At 33.8% G+C, this 17,691-nt stretch overlaps 1 protein-coding gene across 7 annotated transcripts in view; it reads right to left on the bottom strand.

Moving 5' to 3' along the window:
• The window catches only part of LCORL (ligand dependent nuclear receptor corepressor like), a 162,848-nt gene that overhangs the window by 15,041 nt on the left and 130,116 nt on the right, over nt 1–17,691 (bottom strand). For 2 of the 7 annotated variants that reach the window (XM_059164798.1, XM_059164817.1), the window contains 2 exons: nt 11,877–16,696; nt 4,602–4,628 (listed from right to left, as the gene is read on the bottom strand). The exons of 3 other annotated variants lie outside the window; for them this stretch is intronic. In XM_059164798.1, coding sequence (XP_059020781.1) covers nt 4,603–4,628; nt 11,877–16,696 — 4,846 coding nt within the window. In that variant the 3' untranslated portion in view covers nt 4,602. The remainder of the gene's footprint in view (nt 1–4,601; nt 4,629–11,876; nt 16,697–17,691) is intronic. 2 more of the 7 variants (XM_059164808.1, XM_059164835.1) reach the window with 2 other exon arrangements.

Below are 17,691 nucleotides of genomic sequence, written 5' to 3'. Positions count from 1 at the left end.
GAGAGAGAGAGCATAAGCAGGGAGGAGAGGGAAAAGCAGGTTCCCTGCTGAGCAGGGACCAATGTGGGGCTTGATCCTAGGACTCTGGGCTCATGACCTGTCTGAAGGCAGACGCTTAACCAGCTGAGCCACCCAGGTGCCCCAAAAGAGTAAATATAAGTCTCTGGAGATGAAAATAAAATTTCTGAAATGAAAATATCCTGGCTGTTACTAACAGCAGATTAGACAATACAAAGAAAATGTTATCAAACTTAAAAACATAGAAATAGCATAATCCAAAATGAAACAGAAAAAAATGAACAGGTATCAGTGATTTATGTGGCAAAATAAATGTGATTGGAATTCCAAAAAGAGAGTAGAGACAGGAGAGATAGGAACATATTTTAAGAAAATACAGCTAAAAGTTTCCAAATGTGATAAAAACTAACCCCCCATATCCACATAGTTCAAAAAACTCCAAATAGAAAAATTATGAAGGCAACAATGCCAAATCCATTTATAATCAAATTTATAATCAAATTGCTGGTAACAAATGGTAAAATCTTACAAGGAAATGGGGGAAAAAAAAAAAGCCCAGTACATACAGAGCAGCCAATAGAAGAACGACAGCAGACTTATCTTCAGAATCTAGAAGGCAGTGGAGCAAGAGCTTCAAAGTACTAAAAGAAACATATGTCAAATCTGAATTTCATATCCAGCTAAAATATCTTTCAAAAATAGAAGGGGGGGTTGTGAAATAAGAGTTTTTCAGACAAAAAGTCAGGGCCAAATGAATTAATAAACAGCAAACCCATACTATAAGAAATGCTAAAGGAAGTTATTCAGGCAGAAGTAAAACAATATCAGATAGAAGCCCGGACTTATACAAAAGAGTGAAAAGTACCAGAAATGGAAAATTCACGGGGAAAAGAATTTTAAAATCTTTCCCATTTTAAAAATCTTTTTGAACAACTGTGCAAAGGAAAGATAGTAAGAACACATTGGGAAGATCCTAACATTTACGGACGCAAAATGTATGACAATAATAATAGCACAAAGGCTTACGGGGAGGAATGCAAATGTACTGTATAGTTCTTAGACTACATAAGAAGCGGTATAACATTATTTGAAGGTAGTTTCTGGTAAGTTAATGATATGTTGGATAAACTTGACAGCAAGTATTTCTTAAAAAAACAATTAAGAGATTAAATAGAATAATAAAATGCACTCATCCAAAAGAAAGCAGAAAGAGAAAAATAAAGGAGTAAATAATAGATGGGACAAATATAAATAGAAAGTTGGATGGCTATTATCAAAAAGACAAGAAATAACAAGTGTTGGTGAAGATATGAGAAAATATGTGTACTATTAGTGGGAATATAAATTGGTATACCCCCTACAGAAAATAGTATGGATATTCCTAAAAAAAATTAGAAATAGAACTACTATATAATCCAGCAATTCCAGTTTGGCTATTTATTAAAAAAGTGAAAATGGTAACTTGAAAAGATATACGTACCCTTGCCACATGTTCACTGTAGCATTATTTACAATAACCAAGATATGGAAACAACTTAAGTGTCTATCAATGGATGAATGGCTGAAGAGAATCTCTCTCTCCATCACACACACACAGACACACATCCAGCCATAAAAAGGAAATCTTGCCATTTGCAATAACATGAATGGACCTTGAGGGCCTTATGCTAAGTAAACTAAGTCACAGAAAGACAAATACCGGGTGACTTCACTTATATGTGGAATCTAAAAGTAACAAAAACCAACCAAGCTCACCAATACAAAAAGCAGATTGGTGGATGCTAGAGGTGGGGGCAAAATGAGTAAAGTGGCTCAATAATACAAACTTGTAGTTATAAAATAAAGAAGTCATGGGGTTGTGATGTACAGCACAGTAGCTCACTATAATGAAATAATACATATTACTTATTTGAAGGTTGCTAAAAGAATAGATCAAAAAGTTTTCATCACAAGAAAAAATTCTCACTATGGTGACAAATGTCAAGTAGACTTATTGTGGTGATCACATCACATTTGTACATATGTACAAATACCAAATCATTATGTTGTACACCTGAAACTAAGATGTTATATGTCAATTAGAGGGAGGAATGCAATATGTCAATTACACTTCAATTAAAAAAAATGTTGGCTGACTGAAACTCAACCACCTCAAGTCAAATGAAATGAAAATGGCCTTAATATTTAAAGATTGGGTGAGAAAGCAAGTCTCAACTGTATGCTGCCTAAAAGACACTTACTTAAAAAACAGAGACATATATCTTAAGAATGAAAGTGTGGGTAAAGATATACCATGCTAAAACTAGTGAAAAGTAGGCTGGGATGACTACAGTATTATCAGACAAAAAAAATGATTTCAGATCAAAGAATATTTCCAGAGATAAAGAGGTTCATTTCATATGATAAAGGAGTAAATTCCCCAGAAGTAAATAAAATTTCTAAATGTATATGAACCTAATCACAGAGCTTCAAAATACATGAAACAAAACCTGATACAACTGAAAAGATAAATAGGAAAATCTAGAACCAAAGTTGCAGATTCTAAAACCTCTCTCTCAAGGATAAATAGAATAAGTAGACTGAAACTCAAGAAGGATGTAAAAGTTGAATAGCACTATCAACTTGCTTAACTGACACCCAACAGCTGCAGACTACACAGTATTTTCAATAACACAGAGAACATTCATTAAAATAGATCTAGATGGACTCGAGCATTGAAAAAAAACTCAATAAATTCAAAAGAATTAAAATCATATAAAGTATATTTTATAACCATAACAGAATTAAAATAGAAATCAGTAACCGTATCTGGAAAATGCTCAAAATTTGGAAACTGACCAATATATTTCTAAGTAATCCATGGGTTAAACAAGAAGTCACAAGGGAAATATGAACATATTTCTAATTTAATGAGTGAAAACACAGCAGAGCAAAATTTGTGGGATATAGTTAAAGTAGTGTTCAGAGAGAAATTTATAACATAATGATCATATAGGTAAGGAATTAATCTTCTTTCCACTACAACCCTCTACACTCTATACCATCAGTTCTCAAAGTGTGGTCCTTGGGTGAGCAACATAAACATCACTTGGGTCCCACTCTGTAACCTATTGAAACAGAAAGTGCTTGGAGCCCAACCATCTCTTTTTAAATAAGCCCTCCTGGTGATTCTGATGCACACTGAAGTTTGTAAAGCATTGCTTTAAAGCAGTACAGTTCTCATTTGGGCCACCATAATGGTCTATGCCTTCACTCTTGCCCCCTACCATTCCTCGTCCACAAGGCAGTCAGAGAGATCCTTTAGGAAGGAGAATCTGATGATGTCATATATCTTTCCCTCCAATCTCTACTCTAAGAGTGTAGGAAGCCACTGAAGGTACATAAACCTGGCTTATGGGAATCTACATGGTCTATCCTTCATTTACCTCTCAGTCCTCACACCTGATACCATGTTCCTCCTTTCTTTTTTGATTCAAGACACACCAGTCATTGTCTTACCTGCAAAGAATACCATGCTGCAGTTTTTCCACAAGCAAGTCTTTCTTTCTAGAAGTCAGTTCTCCCCTCCCAGTTCTCTGCTACTTGGCCTAGGTAATTCCTACTCTTCATAGCTCAGTTCAATGGCCATTTCCTTAGATAAGTCTTCTCCCATTTCTCTGACTTGATAAGATCTCCCTATAAGGAATTCTTATAATACCACACACTAATTAAGAACTTGTAAGATTTGTGTAACTATTTACTCAATGTCTGCTTATCTTAATAAACTTGAACCATGAGGGCAGAACAATGCCTGGTTTGTCCCTCATCATATCCTGTAGGTCTAACATATTGCCTGGCATACAAGAGGTTTTTTTTTTTTTTTTTTTTTTTTTAAAGATTTTTATTTATTTATTTGACAGACAGAGATCACAAGTAGGCAGAGAGGCAGGCAGAGAGAGAGAGAGGGAAGCAGGCTCCCTGCTGAGCAGAGAGCCCGATGTGGGACTCGATCCCAGGACCCTGAGATCATGACCTGAGCCGAAGGCAGCGGCTTAACCCACTGAGCCACCCAGGCGCCCCAAGAGGTTTTTTTTAAAGAATAAATTAACGGGGTCTATCTAGCTTTCTGTTTCTAAGTACAGAAACAAAGTAGCAAACACATGAATTTCTAGGTTGTCTGGAATTGGAATGGGAGTGGGGTTGGAAAAAGAAGCCAAGGTCTTATTAAAATTAAACAAAAACAACCAAGAAAAAACCAGCTAGGATGAAATAATTCAGACACCTACTCAGTTCTTTTTTTTCCTCCCAGTAATTAAACAAAAGGTGAATTCAATAGACTTAACATTATAATCAGAGAATGCTCAGCTCCACTGCAAACTGTTCACTACCCAGGAAAAATGAGCGGGGTGGGGGGGGAATGTAGTCAGGAGAGATGAACCAAGAATTCTAAATCCCTAAGTGAAGAAATTGAGAAGAAAAAAAGAGTAGAAAAAGAGAAAAGAGAACACTTGAGGAAGGAATTTTAGATGTAAAGCACCAAAATCAATCTTCCTAACAGGTGGTAGCCACTGATGAAGGAAGAGAAGGGTGACCCTTGGACTTACCTCAGATAGACAAAGCAGGTCTGGAGGCTGCGGGGAGAGAATAAAGATTTACAAAACAGAATAAAACTGCCACTCATGGCTCCTCCAGCACCACTCTGCTGGATAAAGATTGGTCTTGTCCCACAGAGAGAAAATAAAACAACTACAAGTCAGAAATATATTGTATTGTGTGGGAAGAGGGAGAGGACGGGGTGTTGGGAATAAACCAGATATAACAACTTTAATCTACTTTTAAAACCCCCAATGACTTTCTAGCCACATACCAAAATTCTACTGATACAAACAGGTCAGCAAACTTTTTTCCACTAAAGGCCAGATAATAAATATTTTAAACCTTGTGGGCTTTATGCAATTATTCAATTCAGCTTCAGTGGTACAAACAGCAATAGACAATTCATAAGTTAATGAACATAGAGTGTTACAATAAAACTTTACTTAAAACAGGTCATGGGCCAGGTGCACCAATTTAGAGAATTTTATGTTCTGTACTCCATATCCTCTAGTATGGAATCAACCAATTCATCTTTCTTCAAATTATACTGTACTGCCAAAGTAAGAAAAATTTGACATTTTTTTATGAGTTCCCTGAGTTCCTCTGTGACTCTAATGTCTAACACAAAGCCTAGTAGATCAAAAGAAAAAGTATCCAATTTGTTGAATAAATTGGGTGGTTTTCCATGAAAGATGTGGAGCAATTAGTGAAGTAGAATACTGTGAAAAACTCAGTAATGGTTGACAAAGCAATAGGATATAAAATATCCAAGAAAAAATTTAAAGAAAAAAGCATTGAGACAGGAGATTACCAAAGTAGCTCTTCTATATTTTAATCAAGCATTATAGCAAGAGCTAGAAATGCTTCAAAACCTAAAACTCTTCTCCTTACTCAGTTCCTATGAAAGTTATGCTGATAGGGAAGAAAATGAATTATAAATAAAACAGATTTTTATTTAAAATTCCTGATTTCATTAGAATACTTGAAATAAAAGTTTTAACAGTTTTGCTTGTGGCACTATCAATTAGCAAAGTGGTAATATGAAGTCCAAATAAAAAAGAATATGCCTATGAGTTTTTTCACTTTTACATTAAAATATCTATCTTCATCCAATTCTGACCAAATTAAGATGGTGGATTAACTAAGATTAACAACAGGAGATACTGATGTCATATAAGTGGGAAATTAAGACTTGGCAAGACATAGATCTCATATGTTTTCCTAAATTCTTAAGATATATTCTCATGGTTTATAATATGTATGGTAAAACTACCTGAATTGAGCCACTCCTCCTTTCTTAACATGAAATGAAAAACTAATATACAAAAATGAAATTTACAAAATGGACTCATCAGAATGTGATCATTTTTGACTTATAGGTATTTCCCATAGTGTTCTTTTTAATGGTGAATGTTAATAAAGCAATTACAACTTAATTCTGATTACTCTAATTTATGTCCAAGAACAAATCAAGTATATAATGTGTTTTTATAGTCATTGCATTCTTTCTGGGAATATCACAGTAAATATAAAGAAAACCTAGCAGGAAACTATACAGAGCAGTGTTTTCCAGTTATGTTCCCCAAACTGTGGGATATAAAAAGCTGTGAGATTTTATATATATTTAAACTTTGAAGAATGCTGTTTAACATGTTAATGTGGCACAGTGATTCAACAAGCACAGGACTGAGCATTTCCCAAAGTTATTAGACCGGAGAACCCTTTGCCCACAGAACATCTTGGAGGACTAGTGCTTTGTGGACTATACCTCTGGAATGCTTGTGTGGCAACTAGATGAAGGTGATAATGAGTCATCTAGAAATGTTTTTCTATCAAAATGAAATTTAGAAAATCATCTACTCTGTGCTTCATAGTTCTTCTATTAAGTGATAATTATGAAGCTGAATAATAGCACATGAAGAAATGCTAACTCTAAATTTTATTTAAAAACGTTGAGGGATATTCTGTGCCAACAAATTTAAAAGGAAATTTTCAGTTAGGATGCAAAAAAATGCAGTAAACCACTTATGAGCAGGACCAAAGGAGGATGCATGGTTGGTTTCAGTTGCAGGTAGCTGAAGGAGCATACTATTAATTAAAAGTCACCCATCAGTTACATACCTGTGTGAAAACCAGAATTCTGAATGGAAAAATACTCAGACTTTTTTGAAGACAGATGACAAAACAAAAGAAGCGGACAAACTGAACTTTTTTCAGTCAGCTCAGAATCTAATTCAAAGTATCAACCTGAATTCCAAATTTTTATGGCAAAATTTAATGTTTTAGAATGAGTACAATGAGTATAGCAACTTTAAGTCCACATTAGTTATTCTAGTTTTAAAACATCCTTAGATGTGTCCAAAGTAAGTTTTTACATCCAGATATTTATCAACTAGGAAAGGCACACATTTACTTCCATAACTGAAAAGATACTCAAAAGTTCTCAAAAGATACTCAAAAGTTCTATATTATTATTTTTCAATGGTCACTCCATTATAGGCCATGATCACCTCAAAAATCATCTCTTGCAGTTAGTCTTTCACACACCCCATTTTGTCCTTCCCCTCAAAAATCTATACTGTGCGCTATTATTTGAAAAGATTCTTTAGAATTACACTTTATTTAGTTTCTCACTATTCATGGAATGAATTCTTGGCCTGATCTCTTTGTCCTTCTTTTATACCCACTTGGTGAACCCAATTAACCCAATTACATCTATGGGCCCACTTTTCTCCAAGCTTACGTTCTGGCAGTTGAGATAAAAATCACAAAACTGTTCAACCATGTTATTTCTTGAGATAGTACTTCAAATGTTATCTATATTGCACAATACCCACCATATTACCCTTAAATTACCTCTAGACTTATAGAAAATATATCTAATATCCTCAGTATTCTGCCCATGAATTTGTAAAGTGAAGTGCATTCCCATATATTGTTCCCACTCTTATGTTTTAAGAGAGAAGTTTTCTTCTGGCTGAAACCATTTAAAGATGGCCATAACGTCCAATAATCAACTCTTGGTCTTCATTCCATTTTCACTGCTTGCCATCTCCTTTGTATCTTCAACCTTTCATTCTCTACTGGCTTCTCATTGGCATCTACATTTTTTTTTAAAAAACCAGTCTTCATTAGGCTTTCTTCTCACTATCTCCCTATCTCCTCTCCAGTCAGAGTCATTTGTTTTCTGTGCTAATTTTCTTCATCTCCTCTTCCTGCATTAACTACATTGCCCTACCAAAACTACTCTCTCCAAAGTCATTACAATAACCTTTATCCCTTCTTAAAACACACTTCCTTTCTACCACACTCTCCTGCCTTTCCTCTTACTTCCTCACTACCCTCAATAGTCCCCTTTTGTGAACATTAAAAAAAAAAAAAAATTTTTTTTTTTATTTTAGAGAGAGAGTGAGCGGACACACACTTGAGTGAGGGATGAGGCAGGGGGAAAAGAATCTCAAGCAGACTCCCAGTTGAGCATGGAGTCTGAGGCAGAGCTCTATCTCACAACCCTGCGATCATGACCTGAGCCAAAATCAAGAACTGGACACTTCACCACCTATGCCACCCATGTGCCCCTATGCATGATTTTTTCTTCTCTCTATCTTTGGGGCTGTGAGATCCTAGGTTCTTTCCATTTTACAGTGAACAATCCATTCCACTCTCATGGTTTCAATTATTTATGGACTCCAAAATCTTTGTATCTAGCTCAGACCTCTTTTCTGAGCAACAAACCCATATTAACCAAAGCTTGACCTCTTAACAAGACAGGTTTAAACTGCATGAGTCCACTTACAGGCAGATTTTTCCCCCATAAATATACATACAGTATTGCAAATGTATTTTCTCCTCCTTATGATTTTCTTAAAAGAATTTTCTCTAGCTTGCTTTATTATAAGAATACTGCATATAATACATATAACAGAAAACACGTGTTCATTGACTGTTCATGTTATCCGTAAGGCTTCCAGTCAACCAGTTACTGCTAGTTAAGTTTTTGTGGAGTCAGAAGTTAAATGTAGATTTTTTAAATGCACAGGATATTAACACCCTTAACCTCTGCATTGTCCAAGGGTCAACTGTGATTGCTTCCTAAACATCTTTTCTTGGATATCCCACTCAAACTCCCAATGTCTAAAACTGCACACTTTGAAAGTTCTCTTTTATCTCAGTGAACGTTACTATCATCTATCACTTAGATGTTCAAGCTCAAACCTGACATTACCCTTTATTCCTCTACTCTCTAAAATACACTGACCCTCTTAGACCTCTGTCAAATGTATCTGTCCTCCTCCATTACTGCTATTATTAGGGCTCCAAACATTTTTTTTCATTAACTGATGCTGGCTCACAATTTGGGCTATGCTTACCTCAGGAGCTTTATCTTTTGCCATTTTTCTGTCCACCCCTTGCTACTTTCTTAATTCCTCTTTATGCCTTAGCTATATGAATTAAATTACTCAGTGTTCTATAATCCTGTTCTGTCACCCAAATTTTCCACATGCAGTTTGCTCTGCCTGAAATATTTCCTGACTTCTAATACTTTGGCATTCTTCAAATCTTAGATGTGACTATGTAAGAATCCTTGCCTAATTTTCTAAACCTGGGTTCAATTATCCTCCTAGGTGCTTCAACAAGCCACCTTGTTCCCCAATCATAGCACTCTACTTTGTATTGGAATTGCCTAGTCACTGTCCCCTATGAAATGATAAGCTCCATGAAAACACAAACCATGACTTTAGCCATTCTACTCCCTTAATTAATGTAATTAATAATATCTCACTTAAAAAATAAAATATACTCTATTTATTGAATATATACACAATGCAGGGCTTGTTTTCTTACTCAGATGGAAAGGCAACTTTCTGAACTTTCTATAGTATCAAAGAGCATATTGTAGGCATTCATTAACTATATACGGAAGTAAGAATAGGACAGAATTACATTTCTTCTTTCCTTTCCATGTCTACAGTTGATACACAGCAGCAGATATGTAGTAAAGCATAAATTTTAAAACTCCTCTATGTGTTAAACTATATCTTTACTGTTAATCTCGAAATGTACAAAACAAGATATTTATGGCAGAAGAAAAATTTTCATCAATAGAAATATTCTCTAAATCATTATATACATTGCTTTATGAATTTTTCTAGAAAAGTCCTTGTTGCTAAAAATCTCTCTCAAATCTCCAGTCACTAATTGTTCTACAATGAAGAAAAACACATATAAAACTAATAATGAATTTTAGTTTCACTTCCCAAAAGGCATTAAGAAGTATGGAATACCAAGAATAATGAGAAAACAACAACAACAACAACAACAACACCTTAAGAAACATTTTAAAATCAGATAAATATAACAAATGCTGCTATAAATACAACTTTGTAAAAATAATGTCCTTGATTAAAAAAAAGAATGTTAAATAAAGAAGGAAAGTTATCAGTAAAAGATAAATAAAACTTTAAGCAGAACAGGACATAGTACTAGTAATTTTTAAAATGAGAAAAGGTGAAAAACAACTCTTACTCTGATACTACATTTTTAAAAAATATCACAAAAGGATTTTGAGACTAATTTGAAAAAGTAATAATGAGGCATCTTCCATCTTATTTTTCCAGGGTGATCTCATATTTAGTGAGGTAAAAAATCATATTAATATAAATTTTATATTCATACCTTAGGAAGATACAATGTTTAAGAAACTAGAAGGACAAAATATGGTTCTGCTGTAAACTACCGTTGGTAAACTCAAACAGCATGAAATGAGAATGGTAGTAAGAATTAAAAATGAAACACTGCACTTTATACAGATGTGTATATATTTTTAGGTGAATTATAAATTTTTTTTTAATCACTATCAGACTTCTTCTTTCTTTTTTCCTGACATGCTATTTGTTATGTTTAATTATCCTAAGGATAAGAAACAAAGAACATTGTTTTTTCAATTTGATTCATCTTTCATAATGGAAACTCTAATTTGACTAACATTAAAGTTTTAACCATCACATGTTACAAAGTTAAAATTTTTTAAATTAATGCATGTTAAATACTACTGAAATAGATTATTTTAAAGTCATTCAATTAACCAAATGTTGGAGGCCATCATAATCATCTAACCTATTAAAACTTGAGTTTATTGCTTTTAATATTTTAATATTAGACTTAATAGTTGTTTTTTAGCTTTTGAAAAGGTTTTAAAAGGTAACAAAAATAAAGCCATCGATACTTCCATAAGCCCCTAAAATACACAATGTAACAATGCACCATATAATAAATGTCCTTAAATTTACAAATGTAACCTGGCACTCTCCCATCTGGGAAGTAATGAAATAAGCACTACCATATTTCTACAAATCCTGGACTGTCTAGCACCTATCAATAAGTGAGAAGGAACTGGCTACAGTGGCAACTACAATGTTCATATACTATTTTGCTAGGGTCTGAGGGTAACAGTCTCCCTGAGGCACCAATGTCAGGCCCGCATAAGTGAGTAAAGCTCATAATTACTAAAGTAATTTCAGTTTACATTCTAAATTTAGCATTACCTTAACATTACTTGTATATAACTTTCTCCCTTGCTATCTCTGGAAAGAAACCCTCTTCTTTATATATGTGGAATCTAGTCCAATGACTCATCTGAAAAAAACCTATTCAACAAGTTTCCTTATTTACTGAAGAAAATACCTTGTTCCCTGACACTATTTAAATAAGCAGAGTCTTAAAATGGTTCCCAAAGCAGTACCAGAGGGCATAACAATTTGATGGTGAATGTGAGACTTGTATACTAGAATTACTATATATGTTACAGACCTCATCAACTTAGCAATGAGACAGTCTTTACGTCTTTCCACGTGGTCTCAAACCTATTAATTTAACAAGACAATGAATACATATTATCCTGTAGTGTAGCAGTTAATTTTTAGATAGCTCCTTGGGTATATTTATCATTCACACTGTTTTCTATATTTTATATGAGGTCAAATACAAAAACAGATAATATAACTTATACATTAATGATATATGTTTAGGAGCTTTCTATGTCTCTACTAAATATATTTTAATTTGCTTCAAATCCTGGACACATTAAGATGTAGGGAAGTGCATGGGTATATTTAGTAGGACCTAATATCATGAGTTTCATACTAGGTGCCAAGAAATTAGGTTGTCCAAATATTTTGGAAATAAATTGAAAATAAATCAGCTGTTCCTTTTCTACCCATTGTCTCATACTTTATTCAAGGCACCTAAAATGAAACTTTAAAATTAAGTAGAGAAAAACTTACCTAGTTGGGATTTTGAATAATAGTTTGCCATTTGTCCACTGTTGCAGGACTGTCGTTTATGCCTTTTTGTTGACATTTCTGTGGTCTTCCATGGTGGTCTTTTTCTTTTGTTCAATTTGCTAAGAACATCAGAACTATCAGGATTCTTGTCATAGTTAACACATTTATTTAATTTACTATTGTCAAGTTGGCTGGGAAATTTATCGATTGAAGGACTATTTGTTTTACCATTTTCCATTTCTTTACACTGCTTTATAAAAGAATTTTGCCTAGCAGAATGGGATCTTAAGGTAAAGCGCTTTGATTCTTCTCTGTGAGTCTGAGGATTACTTCCACTGTCAATAGATTCAGGAGAGTAAATGATTGTATTTAGCTTAAAAGTATTTTTGTGTTCAAGATAGTTGATCTTCCTCAAAAATATTCTACAATCTTTTAAGGTTTTTGACTTCCAATTATTTGGACACACATTTCCTAGTCTTGGTCCCTTTTCAAAATCTTTTTGGCTGCAATTTGTTCCATTCTCTTTTGCTTCTGACTTAAAATTATTCTCTAAACTAGCATGTGTTTTCAAGTCAGACATTGCCACCTTCTGTTGCAAAGAGTCATCCCTGATCTCAGGTGGCAAAATAAACTGACTAGCTATTGTGTTTTTTCCTCGGAGTGGGATATCAGCTTTTGTTCCCCTCTCAGTCTTACTTAAAAATTGGTTCTGGCAGAAAAATCTTAAGTTTTTCCTTTTAGAGATCCAATCAATTGTTCCATGGTTGTGCAGCTTTCCCTCTCTTTTCCACCTTTCATGTTGCAACCTCTTAAATTCAGTTCTTTTTAATCTAGCTAACGTTAAATTATTTTTCACATTTAACAGTGGAGAGCTAACCATTTTATGCAGTATATGCAACTTCCCTGCTGATTTTGAAGGAGAAGATAGTGCAAATTTTTTAAAGTGCTTTCTGAAGGGGCTGGTATTAAAATTAGAATATTTGGTCCCTAACTTAATTCCTCTAGTATTTATTACTTCCAAAGGGTTTCGAGCATTTGCTTTTCTAACTAGTGAAAGAGACTGTGTTTCTGTTGTTTGCATAAACCAGATACAGAGTTCATTCAAATCATACTTTTTCCGAAAAAGCATTTTTACAGGTGAAACTTCAAGTTCTAAAAGACAGGTTTCCAAAGGGTTTGCTATTTTGAAATTATCATTTTCAATGTGTTCTCTCTTTTTATGAGCACAATTTCCAGCTTCATCTCCACTCACTTGCACCCAAGCATTTGTTATTTGCTCAAATCTATTGTTTAATTCCTCTATTAAGGAATCGTTTGATGTAGAAGCAGCCCACCACCTGAGCAAAGGATTTGATGAAATTATTGGGTCCAAGGATACTTCAGAAATGGGTATTACTTTGTTATCTTCCAAACACATTTTTTCATTCCTTGAATTTCTGGTTGCTGGGGTACCTTTCGAAGCTATTTTTATCCTTGACTGCTTAGGTTTTTCCTTCTGACTTTTACCCTTCTGCAAATGGAGTTTATACGATTTACGGAACAGAGCATTTCTATAAATAAGTGAGCTAGAAGATGCTAATGGATGTAAGAAATGGAGGGATGGTTTTCTATCTGTAATAGAATGTCTCAAAGGTATAGTAGCAACCATACTTTTTGATCCATTCTTAAATGTGTCAGCTTTGGTGTGCCCTGTATCCATCTTATTGCATTGGTGATCATACTTTTCTTCAGCCAGATTTCTTTCTAATATATTTTCTTGTTCTAAAGGAGGTAAGCAGCTGCTAATACTTACTTCTCTATCCTGAGGTGAAACTCTATTAATAGTCACAGATATGCCAGAGATTTTCACTTTTGCAGGTCTACCAGGCTTCCTAATTATAGCAAAAGGCTTCTGAGTTGGTCGAATAATGTTCTTGGAAGGTTGAGGTATCACAGACTTGTTCTTGATAGGCCTAACATATTCAAAGCCAGACCCCAAGACCTCACTTTCAGTAGTTAAACTTGAAACAGCCCTTCTTTCACCTGCATCAATTTTGTATTCTTTAATATTTCGGAGACTGTTACTTTCAGTTGGAATATCAGCAACATTATTGCTGAAAGATAACACATTGCTTATGTCTACCGTTCCTTCAGAAACATGCCTTCTAGTTCTTCTTGACCTTCCATAAATAACAGTTACGGTAATACTCTTTTTATAAATACCTTCTCCTACTTCTGATAGGAGAGACTCTGGACTTTTCTTTCCAGCACTAGAACACTCATTTTGGCAAATGGTGATGTCTGTTTGATTAGTTTTAGGTTTTGGTGGTCTTCCAATTGGCCGCTTAATTTGTTTCACAACCTGGGGACCTATTTTTTTAGGTCTACCTGGTTTCCGTTTAAAAGATGAATCAATACCATTGTTTAGATTTTCCTTAGGTTCATCTTGTGGCTTATCACTATTCATACCATCTATGAACATTGCAGGGGATTCCGTAGTTTCTTTTGCACAATTAAATTTGTTTAGTTCTCCCTGTAGAGTGTCACTATCATTAAGATTAGAACTATCCTTTTCAAAGTTAGCATTTGGGACATTCTTATTTGTCATTGTTTTTTTTTCAATTACATGATGAGTTAGATATTTTTCAGAAGAAAGTTCAATATTTGACTTGGAAGTACCAACTGAAGTTAAAGTATATTTGACTCCTTCACTGCTTTTAACCTCAGATAAAAACATGAGTTTGATAGGACTAGAATAGCTGGAAAAAGGAGAGCTTTCAATGGCTTCATATTTTGTTGACACACTTTGAACATTGGAAATCAAGCTACTTGTATCCAAAACAGATGTCTTTTCCAGATTATCAAGTCTTTTGCTATTCAAATCTATTGTAGGAATATGATTGCTTTTGATATTGCTGGCTGCTACCACAGATTTTGACAAACTCTGCTCTTTGCATGCCATTCTGCTTACAGTAAGAGTCACATTTCTACCTGCAGTTTGATCTTTACCATTAACTTCTATCAATTTCTTGGATGCCTTGCATCCTTCAGATAATGAGTGATTATTCAAAGACTTCTGGGCCATATTTATTGTGTCTTCCAAACGCTCCACAACAACTTGTAAATTAGAATTCATTGCAATTTTGTTTAGATCTATATTGTGTGAGCTTTCGAGTTGAATCGTTTTCATAGGATCTTTTTTTTTTGTAGATTCAGCAGCTTTTTTGGCCTTAGGGGATTTTTTGAAAACATAATTATTTGTTACATATATAGAATACCACCCTGGGGGCACAATATTTCGTTTAGTTCTGCTCAAAAGTGGAGAAACATCACTTTTCAAAGGAGCTTGAGTATTCTCCAGGTTGGGGTTCTCCTTGTGATTTTGCAAAAGTTTTTTTCCACCTGCAGATTTCTCCTGTGATTTTCTTATGCTCATTTTCTCAGGGAAAGTTGTTTTAAAGCTTTCGGAAAATGCATCAAAAGCCAAGTTAGTTTCTAAACTATGAAGAGGTAGTTTTAATGACTGTAATGCACAATCTGGTGAAAATGATGTTTCTGTATGATTATTATCTTGCCGGTTTTTAGAATTTTGTAAAGACCCTTGGCAATGATAGAATTCTTCTTTGTCTGTGGAAAATATCTCATCATTGCATGTTAACTTCCTTGAATTTTTTTCTGTGTATTTTTTTCTTACAAAATTTTCATCAAGACTAGCAAGTTCTCTTTTTATTTGTAAAGACTGCCTTCTAAACATGGGGGAATCAGGAGAGCTGTGCATTGAAAATAAGGTTTCTTGACGCTTTCGAAATCTTGTCTGAATAATTTTATTTTCTACCTTTTTATCATGTTGACTCAGCAGTTCCATGAAACTGTAATCACTGGCCTTGGCATTATGCAAGAGTGAGGATATTAAATCCCTCAATTTTAAATCATTATCTGTATTACAATCACTGCTAGATAATTTTATAAGGTTTGTCACATCTGTAGCTTCTATTGATTTTAATTTTTCATTAATACGATCCATTAAATCTTGAAATATTACAGTAGTTTCATCATTTTCATGATTTGCAGTACAATTATCACTGTCTTCCAGGAGCAAATAATCGGAGTTACTGGATTTTTTAGTTTTATGTACTTTACCTTCGTGATCGCCCTTGTCACTGTTTATTTCTGCTGGTGTGAGAGATGGAGGCTGGTTAATGTTTATTTCAAGTCTGTTATTTTCTAAGGCTGAAAGCTCTAGGACGGCATCTTTCAATTTTTCAAATCCTTCAGTCTGTACAGGCGATAACGGTGGAGGTGACGGACTTCGAGATCTACAAACATCCTTAAGACTGACTGAAACATCGCATACTTCCCTTGATGAAAGAGGAGCATGAAAGGTTGATTTTGTAGAGTGAATGTTTGGTAATAGTCCAGAACAGCACCTGTGAGAATTACAACTTTTTGCAATTCCTCTATTCACTACTGTCTTAATGTGTTCAATAGTTACAGTTTGGCAAGATAAACAATGTAAATCTTTAATACAGACTGGCAGAGGCACAAAACCAGGGCTTTGTCTTTCATTTTGTAAATACCCTCTTTCTGCCAGCCTATATTCACAACTACAGAATAGACCATGTAAGTCATCTTCAATTAGGGGCTTTTGAGATTCTGAAGACACAGTATATGATGTATTACAATAGCAAAGAGAAGCAGTATTCTGCTCTTGGACTAGAAATTTCAACATGGCCAAAACTTGTTGCTGGTGATGTATGCACAAAGATTCCAAAACTTTGCTTAATGCTGATTTTCCTTTTTCCATTTTAGTAGCTTCCTCTGATTTTGCATCAACAGTTGAACTAAAAATAAAAATCAAACAAAAAATGAATTACAGCAAAAATACCAGTATTATAAGGAGTTATAATTTTAACAGAGTTTGAACAAAAGAAGTTTTGGTATTGCTGGACTCCTAACTCCTATAGAGCTGCAATAATGACATCTTGATTATTGTTCAGCAAAAATATAATGAAGCACTGGTGATAATTAATTTCCTATGGCAAGTAGAATAGTCAAAGAAAAGCCCTAGTTTTGTGATATAAAACCTGGTTATAGATAATTATAATAATAATATAGATTATACTTATATCAAATATAAATATGATTATATTTATAGATTGCTAATGTTTAGTGCTTTGGATGTATTAAGAATATTTAATGGAAAGTGCTTCAGAAAGTTATTTTTGAAAGTAGATATTTTATAAGTTATTTTGATAATTATCAATCCATATTAGTGCAAATAAGAAAAATAAGATATAGGAGAAAATCTTATCTTTAAGATAGATATTTTTTCAAGGAAGTGAAAATAAAAATTATTAATAAAAGAAAGTTTTGTATACTCACAAGGAAAATTAAGGAATTTAGACTTCATATAAATAACAGAGTATCTTTTCTAAGATTAAGCTGCAGGCATTTTAACCTAATAATAAAAAATTTAAGCTATTTAAAAATAAAATCTATTTTTAATTGATTTTAAATACTAAAGTAACTACATGAAGACTAAAGGCATTACTTACCTAATTATTTAATTTCAAATGCTGGAAAATGTCCTACTGAAGACTAACATACAACTAATTTTAACTAACACCCAGGATTACTTAGTAACCAAGGCAGAAGTCTACAAAAAAATTTTTTTAATCCAATACCAGCAGCAAGAAGAGTAAAATATATTAAAAGAATTCTGTTTCAGAAAAGTATCTATTTAAACATATCACCAAACTCTGTACATGAAAATAGCCTCCCATTCATGATTTCTTATATTTGCTATTATTGTTAGTAGTTCCTGGTTTGTAGAAAT

The sequence above is a fragment of the Mustela lutreola genome, chromosome 1, assembly GCF_030435805.1.
Source record: "Mustela lutreola isolate mMusLut2 chromosome 1, mMusLut2.pri, whole genome shotgun sequence".
Taxonomy (NCBI): Eukaryota; Metazoa; Chordata; class Mammalia; order Carnivora; family Mustelidae; genus Mustela; species Mustela lutreola.
Note: the sequence above shows the minus strand (reverse complement) of the source record. Positions and strands in the feature narration are given on the sequence as shown.